This window comes from Mirounga angustirostris, unplaced genomic scaffold, assembly GCF_029215605.1.
Source record: "Mirounga angustirostris isolate CCGP_5_RB_7025 unplaced genomic scaffold, mMirAng1.0.hap1 SCAF_13, whole genome shotgun sequence".
In the NCBI taxonomy this organism is placed as follows: Eukaryota; Metazoa; Chordata; class Mammalia; order Carnivora; family Phocidae; genus Mirounga; species Mirounga angustirostris.
The window spans coordinates 30,582,907-30,595,527 of NW_026991721.1; the positions used below are offsets into that span (position 1 = coordinate 30,582,907).

General features: G+C 35.4%; 1 protein-coding gene across 2 annotated transcripts in view; it reads left to right on the forward strand.

Annotated features, from left to right (window-relative positions):
- The window catches only part of KIF18A (kinesin family member 18A), a 97,401-nt gene that overhangs the window by 38,252 nt on the left and 46,528 nt on the right, over nucleotides 1-12,621 (forward strand). For both annotated transcript variants that reach the window (XM_064576724.1, XM_064576723.1), the window contains exons 11-12: nucleotides 5,279-5,443; nucleotides 12,353-12,474. In XM_064576724.1, coding sequence (XP_064432794.1) covers nucleotides 5,279-5,443; nucleotides 12,353-12,474 — 287 coding nt within the window. The remainder of the gene's footprint in view (nucleotides 1-5,278; nucleotides 5,444-12,352; nucleotides 12,475-12,621) is intronic.

A 12,621-nucleotide genomic window follows, 5' to 3' on the forward strand; every position in this document is an offset into this window, starting at 1 on the left:
GGCAGACCCTACATAAAACTGGGAACCTCAGAGGTCTGTACTCTTCGTATTGGTAGTACACCATGAAGAAACATTTTCCCAATCAGCACAGAAAGATAAGGAACCATGCCTAGGGTAAGAAAAAGTCTCACTTAAAGACTAACTATTGGGGCACCTGGGTGGCTCAGTTCGTTAAGTGTCTGACTCTTGATCTCAGCTCAGGTCTTGATCTCAGGGTCGTGAGTTCACACGATGCTGGGCAGGGAGCCTACTTTAAAAAAATTTCAAAAGAAAAAAAAAAGATGTTAAAGACTGCCATTATAGATATTCTTTCCAAGGATTTGAGGTTTGAATTTTTATAATCCATGTGTTTTATTTAGTAAACCCTTATAGTGAGAAAATAACATAGAAAATGGTATCAGAGCAGCAATAATCTTTGGGGAACTGGGCAGTTCCTAGTGAAACAGACCCTCAGTTCAAATCACTAATGAGAACCCACTGTCCAAATTTAAAAAGCACATGGTGAAACAGTCCACCATAATCAAGTCAGCAGATTTGGCAAATAATGACAGATTTCCCAAAATTTCAAACACTTAAGCAATCTGATAAAAATTATAAAAAAGACTAAAGATGTCAAAGAAGGAATTAATGATAAAGGAATTCCTCTTTGACATCTTTAGTGTGTTTGAAAACACACAAAAGGAAAACATACGAAACATACAAAAAGAAAAAAAATGAAACTTCCAGAAATTAAAGATTTATTCACTGAAATTTAAAAGTTCACTTTATAGGTACAATGCTAGGTAGTGTTTAAATACTTCACATGCATTAACTCAATTCTCAGAAAACCCTATGAGAGGGGCACCTGGGTGGCTCAGTCGTTAAACGTCTGCATTCGGCTCAGCTCATGATCCCAGGGTCCTGGGATCGAGCCCTGCATCGGGCTCTCTGCTCGGCGGGAAGCCTGCTTCTCCCTTTCCCACTCCCCCTGTTTGTGTTCCCTCTCTCACTGTGTCGCTCTCTGTCAAATAAATAAATAAAATCTTTAAAAAAAAAAAAAAACCCTATGAGAGATGTAATATTATTCTCATAATTAAGAGGAGGAAACCTGAGTACAGAGAAGTCATCTTGCTCAGGGTCACACAGCTCATACATGTCAGACCTATGATTTGAACTCAAGCAAGTTGATTCCAGAGCCTATTATTTCTATTCTTTTTTGTGCGTTAGATAAGCTGAAGAGACTAATTCTGGGTATTGGGAGACCTGAGGAAATCATATCAAATATAGGATAAAAAGATAGCAAATGTGAACAAGATGTTATTGCCTGAAGGACAAACTGAAAAGTCATGCATTCTTTTTTTTTTTTTTTTTAAGATTTTATTTATTTATTTGACAGAGAGACAGCTAGAGAGGGAACAGAAGCAGGGGGAGCGGGAGAGGGAGAAGCAGGCTTCCCACTGAGCAGGGAGCCAGATGCTGGGCTCGATCCAAGGATCCTGGGATCATGACCTGAGCTGAAGGCAGACGCTTAACGACTGAGACACCCAGGCGACCTGCATGCATTCTTCTAATAGTTATCCTGAAGGAGGTATATTAATGCAAAAGGGGAGAGGATAATATGCAAGGTTTCAGGCTTAGAATTTTCTAGGACTAATAAAATGTCAATAAGATGTAACTTCAAGAAGCAGGAGATCTAAGCAGGATAAAAAATAATGTAAACCTGGATGTATGGAACTCCAGATCACCAAAGAGCAGAAAAATAAACATTTTAATAATTTTTCCCTCCAGTTTTGTTGTTCATTGGTGATAAGCTTAATTTTATTTTTATTTCTTTTTTGAAATTAGTTACACAGGTAATACATAAGATACATTTGCATATTACTTATTAAAAAGCTGGCTCTTATAAATAATTTTCTGGTCCTCTTAGACCACCACCCCAAAATGTGTTTCTCCTGTACCTACCTTCCCATAAGTTAACAATTATATATGAAAATATTACATTTTTTTAATGTCTGAAAGCCATCAAAATTTTTTTTTTTTTAATTTTATTTATTTATTTGAGACAGAGAGAATGAGAGAGACAGAGAGCACATGAGATGGGGGAAGGGTCAGAGGGAGAAGCAGGCTCCCTGCTGAGCAGGGAGCCCGATGCGGGACTCAATCCCAGGACTCCGGGATCATGACCTGAGCCGAAGGCAGTCGCTTAACCAACTGAGCCACCCAGGCGCCCTGAAAGCCATCAAATTTTAAACAGTGCTTTAAAAAACTAGCATTTCAGTTTTTTCTCAGACTATGAAATTGCAGAGTATGATATGCTAAGAAATTAATCATAAAGTATTCATTAATATATCATTGATGCCAGTTTATCAGTAGCTATTAAACTATACTATCAAAATTAGTAATTTACTTACTGAGTATGCATTTATTATGCCTTATCTTACTGAAAATGCCTTTTTTAAAAACCACTTTAATAAGATTTGATTGACATACCAAAAATATGAGTACTTATTAAGACAGAGTAGGAGAATGGGTTTGGCTTTCTATTTTCTAATTTCTATAAAAATTTAAAAAATTTTTTCTGGGGCGCCTGGGTGGCTCAGTTGGTTAAGCGACTGCTTTCGGCTCAGGTCATGATCCTGGAGTCCTGGGATCAAGTCCCGCATCGGGTTCCCAGCTCAGCGGCGAGCCTGCTTCTCCCTCTGACCTTCTCCCCTCTCATGATGTTTCTCTCTCTCTCACCCTCTAATACATAAATAAATAAAATCTTTAAAAAAATAAATAAATAAATAAATAATTTTTTCTGTTTGCATCTGTATTCTGCTTAATAGCCTTTTTTCGACCTACTTGCCTTTTAGGATTTTTTACTTTTCATCATTTCAATCTATATATTCCAATTCTTATAGCTATTCTTATGAGACTAGGTAAGCAATGGAGATAAAACCTCAAGTGTATTGGTTGTAATTAAATTACTGAAAAACATAGGAAGACATCTATAGAGATTGAGGTGTTTTTGTTGGTGGCAGTTTTCGTTTTGTTTTTTTACATGCTAAAGTATCAAACTATAGTTTTACTAAATTGCCTGCTAGGGCAAGGAATTTTATATCTGTCTTGGATCCTGTCCAGAAGTGGTTTATTATCAGAAGCGCTAGAAGAACCTCATAACATTGACTCAGACATAAATGGTTCTAGAGGATAGACTCTGAGATTAGAATTAAAGTGAAGCTCTTGGGTAATTTTATGGCCATATAAAGGTAATCTGCAAATTATTTTTAGCCAAATAATGAGTTTACTATGTTAGCGGTCCTTTTGCACAAAGCAGTAGTAACACCTAAATTTTAGAATTATTTGTCTGTTCTCACTCAAGAAGTTTTGTGATGTTCTGGGGATTTTGTTAATTAAATATATAAAGCTCTTTTGAAACCTTAATGGGAAGCATTTGCTTTAATGTCAGGATTTAACATGCATATTTTAGCATTTATCCCCAGACACTTATTTGCTATTTATTTCAGAACAATGATTCAATAGGAATACCCTGATGGAAAATGTCCCCCTAGGGAACCATCATAAAGGATCCACTTGATGGACATTTTTTTTTTAAAGATTCTGTTTATTTTGAGAGAGAGAGTGTGTGCACGTGAAGGAGGGAGGGGCAGAGGAAGAGAGAGAATCTCAAACACACTCCACACTGAGTGCAGAGCAAGACTGTGAGATCACTACCTGAGCCGAAATCAAGAGTTAGACACTTAACCAGCTGAGCCAACCAGGTACCCATTGATGGACATTTAAAAGTAAAAACTCAAAAACATACTTTTGGCGGTTTTCAGTTAAAAACTTTTTGGTATTAAATATTAGCTGCCATGAGAGCCTTAGAGCATTTCCTGCCCTGGTTTCTAAGAGTTCCTACAACATTTATAAATATTAAAGCAAAGTAAAGATGATGTGATTTAACGGTCTTCCTTCAGGCAGGTACAATACTTTTATGTTCATTTTCAGATGAGGTGACTAAAGATCCACTGAGATTAACTTGCCTAAGTTTTCACACCTCCTGAATAGCAGAAGAAAGTCAAGAGGCTACATATTCTACCTTCTGTTATAGTAGTGGGTCTACACTTCAGGTCTCAGGACCCCTTACTATTTGAAAAAAAATACTTAGGACCTAAGCGAGCTTTTATTCATATGAATTCCAACTACCAATATTCCTATACGAAATATTCAAACTGAAACTTAAAAAAAAATATATTTATGTATTAATTTTAAAACCATTAGCTCATTGCATAACGTAAATAACACTTTAATGAAAAATAATTACGTTTTCTAAAGCAAACAAAAAGAGGTAGTGAGAAGAGTTTCATTGTTTCACATTTTAGCAAATTTCTTTAATGGCTGGCTTTTCCCCAAAATTTTAATACATGTTTTATAAAATATAGTAAGGAAGAAGGACTTATCTTAAGGAGGTCTTTGACCAAGTTCAAGGTAGTCCCTGCTCTTTTTTTCTTTCATATAACTCCCTACTTCCAAAACCAGCTACAGGTGCTTTTTTCCAATCTGGGGATCGATTATTTCAAGTCCAGCCATCATATCTGATGATTTTTTAGTTCAGTATCTGTTTTCAAATAACCCAAAGAGATCAAGCTGTTCAGCTCACAGTTCCCATGATAGTGTGCAAGACCGTTGGGATAAGAAATCAAAAGGCCAGATTCATGCCTACATAAAATACCAAAAATATTCAGAATACCCATTATGGATCCTGAACTAACCATCAGGTAAGATCAGATATTTATGAGCACTCTGATATAAGTTCTATTTTCTAACACTTGCACCAGCCTATCTATAGGCATTGTAGGCAAAATCAGAGCAGAGTTATTTCTTCACATCTTTCAAGTTGGAGGAAAGGAAAGAGTAGGACTTGCATCTGCTTTGATTTTGAGTAAAGGAATCATGGGAATTATCAGACCTTGTATGAACTTTTCAAATGCAGCATTTAAAGGAATGTATTTTAGTGCGTGCGCACACACACACATACACACACAAAGCTACAGTCTTCAGTTTGGCTGTTGTAATTCTTAAAGCCATAAATTCTCAACGTGTAATTTTATAAAAATGACTCACAGCTCAATTTCCTATTTTCCTGCAAGCAGGAGTATTGTGGAGATTTCAAAGGGGAAATAGCTTTAAGTACAAAAGTATAGCCTAACTTAATAGACTACAGTTGCACCCTTATGAGAAAATTTACTACTTTACTAATATCACATACATCAAATATCATAAAAATTAAGCTATTAAATGCATTATTTTTCAGGCCACTTGCAAACGAGATCATAGACTTGCAATGTTGAAAACTCGTCGCTGCTACCTAGAGAAGAAAAGAGAGGAGGAATTAAAGCAATTTGATGAGAATACTAATTGGCTTCATCGTGTAAAGACTGAAATGGAACTCTTAGGTCAAAATGGTCATATTCCAAAGGTAGGAATGTGTTTATTCAGATTCATTTGTAAGAACTGAGCTCTTTAAACCCATTGTCTTTGTCATTGGGTATATATCTCTCATAAGACAACTATTGTTCCATCTCTGAGATTTAGCTGACTTATTTTACCATTTACCTTTACTCATTTTACCTTCTCCTCCGTACTTATGCAATAAATTTGCCTTTTCTGTACTTTCTGAAGAGTAAAGTTCTTTTACGTTATTCTTAAGCGATTACATCTTTTGATGAGATAGCTCTTAAGTTAGAATAAAGTAATCAAACTGTACTTGAGGATTCATCATTTAGGTAATTTCAGTTTGTTTTAATACTTGAGGTTTTGTGGAAAAATAGTTTTAAACGTGGTCACCCTTACTTGTATCATAGCTAACAAAAGCTGATTTGAAAGTTGTGTGTGTGTGTGTGTGCATATAGGTACTAAACTGAAGGTATTCCACCTAGAATGGCAAAAGATATGAAGAGTAGTGATGGGTAATGGTGGTTAAGAAATGTGTTTATCCACATGGTTACAGAAATATGACTTTATTGCCTTTACCAGTCCGGGCTATTTTTTGCTCCCTTAACAATAAGTCTTGAGAATATGAAGTTTATTCCTAATATAGTACCTCCAAAATGTCATCAGTGTCATTGTTAATACTTGTCATTTCATAGTTACCATATCATTATTCCATCTTTAGTCTCAAGTTCACACTTAGGCCAGAAGAAGAAGAGAGAAAGAAAGTGGGGAGGTATATCTGTCTTGGGAGAGGAAAAGCTTTTCCAGAAGTTCCTAGCAGACATATCTTATTGGCTAGAATTGTCAAATGGCTATCCCTAGCTACAAGGGAATATGGAAAGGTGAACGTTTTTGCTGGATACATTATGACCCTGAACAATTAGAGTTTTCTTAATAAGAAAGGAAGGGAAAATGAATATGGCATAAGCAGTAAGTAGACACCTGCTACAAAGTAACTAATTTTGATCCAAATACCAATTACTTTTTAAAAGAATAACTTCATTGCACTCTTTTTTTTAAAAAGAGGAGTGTCTTAGTCTTTGATGATGCTTTTCTGAATTTCAGTATTGTGTATTAGCTAATTGGTATCTAGTCCTCTGGAAGTTTCAAATTTCAAAAAAGCACTAGACTGATTGTCAATACAGGTAAAATAAGTATAATATATTCAGTAGCAAATGAATGCAGGTTGTAATGGTTAATATTCAAAGATAACATTTTTTTTTTTGTAATTGAAAAATTATTATCCAGTGCATCATGACTAGGGAAATGAATTCTCTGGTTGGCTAGCAATTGCTATAAATGGCCATCCTTTTAGTGTTAAAGCTCAGACTAGGGAGGGAGAAGACTAGCAGGAGCAGTCAATGATGGCAGTCAAGGTAGTGAAAGGAGTGATGAGCAGCAAGCAGCAGATACCCTGTTTCCTAAGAAGAAAACCAAAGACAAATGAAGATTGAATAATTCTTTAGTGTAAAGATTTATTGAGGGTGAGCCAACAACTTAATCTACACCTTAGTAATTCTAGAACTCTTCAAAATAGCTTTCTGAAAGCATTCCAGTCAGTTAGTCAGTAGATTACATATTAAATATAGTACAAAGCATAATTTAATAATATTTTATAGTAAAATTTAATTGATAAAGCACTTTAGAATATTCCCTACAGAGAGAATGTAAATATTGAGAAAAGAATAGACTTCGGAGTTGGAGTGGTTAGTCATTCTATTATTTAATATTTGTGTTGAATACCAACTCTAGTTGTATGACTTTGGACAAGTTGTTTAACTTTGTTGTCTTCTTAATTTCTTATCTTCAAAATATATTTAAATGAAATGCTATATGCAAAGGCCTCCCACCACATAACACATAATAGATGGTCGAAAAATAATAGTCTAATAATATGCTAAGTATCTGTAACATGGATGTCAGTAGCCAAAGAAAGGTGTATACAAAAGGAACACAACAGAGTTAGCTGCATTACAAAATACATTTTATCTTTTTCCTCCAGAACAGTGATTCTGACCATTTTGGGTCATAGATGCCTTTGAGAATCTGATCAAAAAGCTAGGAGACGGGAGGTTGGGAGTCACATTTATATAATTTTGCTTTTTTTAAAAGTCATTTTTCCATTTGTACATTAAGAATACTCTAGAAGAAAGCTAAAGAACACTTTTCTTAAAATGCTGTATTCATGTTAAGATGACAGAATAGACATATTTACATAACTTAAAAGTAGTAAGGCAAAAAGACAATCAATGAACTGTACTAGAGATTATCTAGGTTTAAAGCTGTAAAGGCTCGTCCTAGAATGCAACAACTGCCATCAGAACACCTATCAGAATACCCAAGCCACGTTCTGAGTGAAAAGTTTTCGGAGAAAACAGCTGATAGTTCTGGTCACATAAGTGTTTCTCATTCACTGCACAAGAGCCTGTTCTCTTGGAAAGGCAACAGGTGTTGAATGTTTATGGTAGTTTTTGGTTTTGTTTCACTTATATATGTTTTACTTATTTGTTAGAGATGACGTATATCTAAAGCAGTCTCTTTTTTTAAAGATTTTATTAATTTATTTGACACAGAGAGAGAGACAGCTAGAGAGGGAACACAAGCAGGGGGGAGTGGGAGAGGGAGAAGCAGGCTACTGGCCGAGCAGGGAGCCCGATTCAGGTCTCGATCCCAGGACCCTGGGATCATGACCTAAGTCAAAGGCAGATGCTTAACGACTGAGCCACCCAGGCACTCCTAAAGCAGTCTCATTTTTAAGACTATCGTTGTCAAAATGACAAGTATTTTGGTTAGAGTTAAATTTTTTTACCTTTTTTATTTATTTATTATTTATTTTATTTTATTATTTTTTTAATTTAATTTTATAATGTTATGTTAGTCACCATACAGTACATCATTAGTTTTTGATGTAGTGTTCCATGATTCTTTGTTTGTGTGTAACACCCAGTGCTCCATGCGATTCGTGCCCTCCTTAATACCCATTACCAGGCTAACCCATCCCCCTACCCGCCTCCCCTCTAAAACCCTCATTTGTTTCTTGGAGTCCAGTCTCTCATGGTTCATCTCCCCCTCCGATTCCCCCCCTTCATTTTTCCCTTTCTCCTAATGTCCTCCATGCTATTCCTTATGTTCCACAAATAAGTGAAACCATATGATAATTGACTTTCTCTGCTTGACTTATTTCACTTAGCATAATCTCCTCCAGTCCCATCCATGTTGATGCAAAAGTTTGGTATTCATCCTTTCTGATGGCTGAATAATATTCCATTGTATATATGGACCACATCTTCTTTATCCATTCGTCTGTTGAAGGGCATCTTGGCTCTTTCCACCACATGGTACTGGCACAAAAACAGACATATAGACCAATGGAACAGAATAGAGAGCCCAGATATGGACCCTCAACTCTGTGGTCAAATAATCTTCAACAAAGCAGGAAAAAATATGCAATGGAAAAAAGACAGTCTCTTCAATAAATGGTGCTGGGAAAATTGGGCAGCTACCTACAGAAGAATGAAACTCTACCATTCTCTAATACCATACACAAAGATAAACTCAAAATGGATGAAAGACCTCAATGTGAGACAGGAATCCATCAAAATCCTAGAGGAGAACATAGGCAGTAACTTATTATTTTTCTTAGTTTAAAGTAACTAGTAAGAGTCTTTAGTTTATTTATTTCTTTACTTAGTTCTCTTTATTACTATTACTTTTGCCATGATAGAGCAAAATCTTTCTCATGATGGGTCTAAAAAATTCTTTGCATTTGGTGAAATATAACAAACTAACATTTTAACCATTTTTAGGTATATAGTTCAAGTGGCATTAGTACATTATCTTAAAACTTTAGTACATGTATTTCTAGTTTAAAATGTTATTACTAGAGTATTTTTACTTCTCACTAGCTTTACTTAGAATATACTTATAATATATTTGTATAATCAAAATTCTAACTTATAACCCAATCCCAATTACAGAAGTACTTAACTTATTTAGCATTAAAGAGGCCAAAAAAATAATCATTTGTAGAAATTTACTACTTTGCCTTTGTATTCCCATATTTACCTTAAGATCCCAATTTAAAAAGTGTTATAGTATTCCTTTTAGTATTAATATTAGTATTATAATTGGTAATTTGTTTTTGCCTCTTTGTCTACTTAGTAGCATTTATAAAGTTTGGGTTTATAAATTAATATTGTTTGGGTTATTTTCAATAAATTTACATTTTTTTCAATGTGGTCAGATTTAATTTTTCTAGCAATCTGTCTTCTATAACTCCCTTAAGGAAAACTTTTTCACACCTGACTGTGAACCTAGAATTTATTTTTAAGTCCTTACTTTTTTAATGAATATCATCCCAAGTAATTTGAAAAAACAATAAAATTAAAACTGCTTCCATTCCTACCACCCTAATTTCACTTTCAATTCTTTTTTCCATGGATATTTTCACAGCTGATATAAGCAAACAGAGACAAAACTTCGCAAAAGGACTTACCTACAGTCTTATAACTCTGGACACAAACCCAGTACTGTCACTTTCAAATTGGTGCTCTTTTCTCTATACCTTTTCTGCATTATCTACCCCTTAACTTCTCAAATCTATTCACTTCTTTCTGTCTCCCACTGCCACTACCCTTATTCAGACTCCTACCCCCCATTATTGGACCGTACATTTGGTCTTTTTGCTTCCATTCAAATTCCACTATAATGAAAATGAGCTTTCTAAAAAGTAACTCTGAGCATATCACTCTTCAGTGCCTTCTCCTTAATATAAACTCTGTTATGATTTCCCAGGCCTGGGTACCTCTCAAGTTTTATATATAATCTCTCATTATATTTTCACGTTAGCCATTACTAACCTACTTGTAGTTCTCAGAATAGACCATGTTCTTCCAATCAGATTCCATAATTAGTGTATCAAGACAAGAAAAGACTCAAATTGTAAACTTGGATTTCCAAAGATGACAAGCTAGCCAAGGCCTATTGTTGACTAATATAAATTACACAATCAAGGCTTGTCTTTTTAAGAGACAAGTAATTCAAGAAGATAAAAGAATAAAATTATCAGGGGAAATATTTAAAGAAGCATTTTGTTTTGTTTTGTTTTTTAAGAGAAAAGATGTAATATTTGGCAAATAGGTTCAGACCATTAGGATCATTGCATTTTATAGCTGGAAAAGACTAAAGAGATCATCTAGTAAAGCTCTTAAATTTTAGTCAAGTAAACTGATCTCCATAAAGACTATATTTTTAGCTTAAGGTAGCATTTGTGTCCTGGCTGAGAGCATTTCTAAGACCACCTGACTCAGACCAGTGCTCTAATCATACCATCCTGACTCCCTAAAGGGTGAAATATAATCATAAATCATGTGAAGAAACAACCCCCAACTTTACTATATCTCAGATACATCGAATGACATTGTTTCCCAGTCATAGTGCCTACCATTGGCATAGAAAGTATTGAAAAAAAGAAGAAAAAACAATTTTAAGCTTTTAGAGAATCATTGGCCAACTGCAGTTTGGGAAGGAGTATTGAAAAGCTAAAATGGAATTGTCCCCAAGAGGAAGTTTCTTGGCATAGCTCTCTCCTGCTTATGGGATTTCTGTCTCAGCCCCTCAAATGTCCAAAAGATTTCATTTCCTTTTATCACATTGACCAAAATTTTCCTAGTTAAGGGTTCTGAGAATGCTATTGGATTATCCCTTTCACACTTTAGTATAACCCCTTAGCTGACATTTTCCTACTTAAGGTTTAGTAGGTTTAAAGAAAGATAAATAATTTTAGGGGGTAGATTAGAGAACACTTGCAGCTAACAACATGAGGTTTAGGAAAATGGGAACCTACAAAAGACTTTTCACACTTTTGCTCTAAGATGAAGCTTATACCAGATTGGGTGAAGGCAAGAAATTTTTATTACATGCAACTCTAGACACTGAATACAGGGGCTATAACACTGAAATAGTTTGACACACCCCCTGTCCTGGTTGTGAACCTTACATTCTGAGCACAGACAGAGAAACTATAAACAGATAGATGAATTAAATTGTTACTGATCGATGCTATGGCAGAGACTATTGGGGGTGGAGGGTATCCATCTTTAAATATAATGCTCAGGGAAAGCCCTGAAGAAGTGGCATTTAAGCAAAAACTGGTCATATTCATATTTTCACAACATTATCAAGAAGTTAGATAGACCTGGGCGCCTGGGTGGCTCAGTTGGTTAAGCGACTGCTTTCGGCTCAGGTCATGATCCTGGAGTCCCGGGATCGAGTCCCGCATCAGGCTCCCTGCTCGGCAGGGAGCCTGCTTCTCCCTCTGACCCTCCCCCCTCTCATGTGCTCTCTCTCTCTCATTCTCTCTGTCTCAAATAAATAAATAAAATCTTTAAAAAAAAAAAAAAAAGTTAGATAGACCCAAGAAACTGTCATCATAATAAAATTTGTTCTGAGTTCCTAATACTTAGTTTCTGAGAAACTTAAAACTTACCTTGCTCTGGGCATCTCGGTGGCTCAGTTGGTTAAGCGACCCCCTTCGGCTCAGGTCATGATTCTGGAGTCCCAGGATCAAGCCCTGCATCAGGCTCCCTGCTCAGCAGGAAGTCTGCTTCTCCCTCTGACCCTCCCCCCTCTCATGTGCACTCTCTCTCTCTCTCTCTCTCATTCTCGCTATTTTCTCAAATAAATAAAATATTTAAAAAAAAAAAACTTATCTTGCTCGTAAGTTATAGACCACTTATACCAGGATGTTTATTTTTCAAATCATTCCTAAATATTATCATCTTGTATATAAAAAATTAAAACTATTAGCACCAATATAAAATAAGTTTTATTGAAATTTATTTAATTTTAACATTCTTAATGGAATCTGAAGTATAGTTTGCATTGTTTTCCCCAGGAACTCAATAAAGATCTTCATTGTCACCATTTGCACCTCCAGAATACAGATTTGAAAGCACAAATTAAACATATGATGGATCTAGCTTGTCTTCAAGAACAACAACACAGGCAAACTGAGGCGTAAGTACATGGATTTGTCTATTCTATAAATTTTAGCACTTTAGACCTAAGGAACCTGAAACGTAGAAGTTGTTTTCCACTGCCAGAAAATTGAGTTTTATTTGATATAGGGTACATTATTTTTAAGTGTTTGCCAGCATCAGAAAG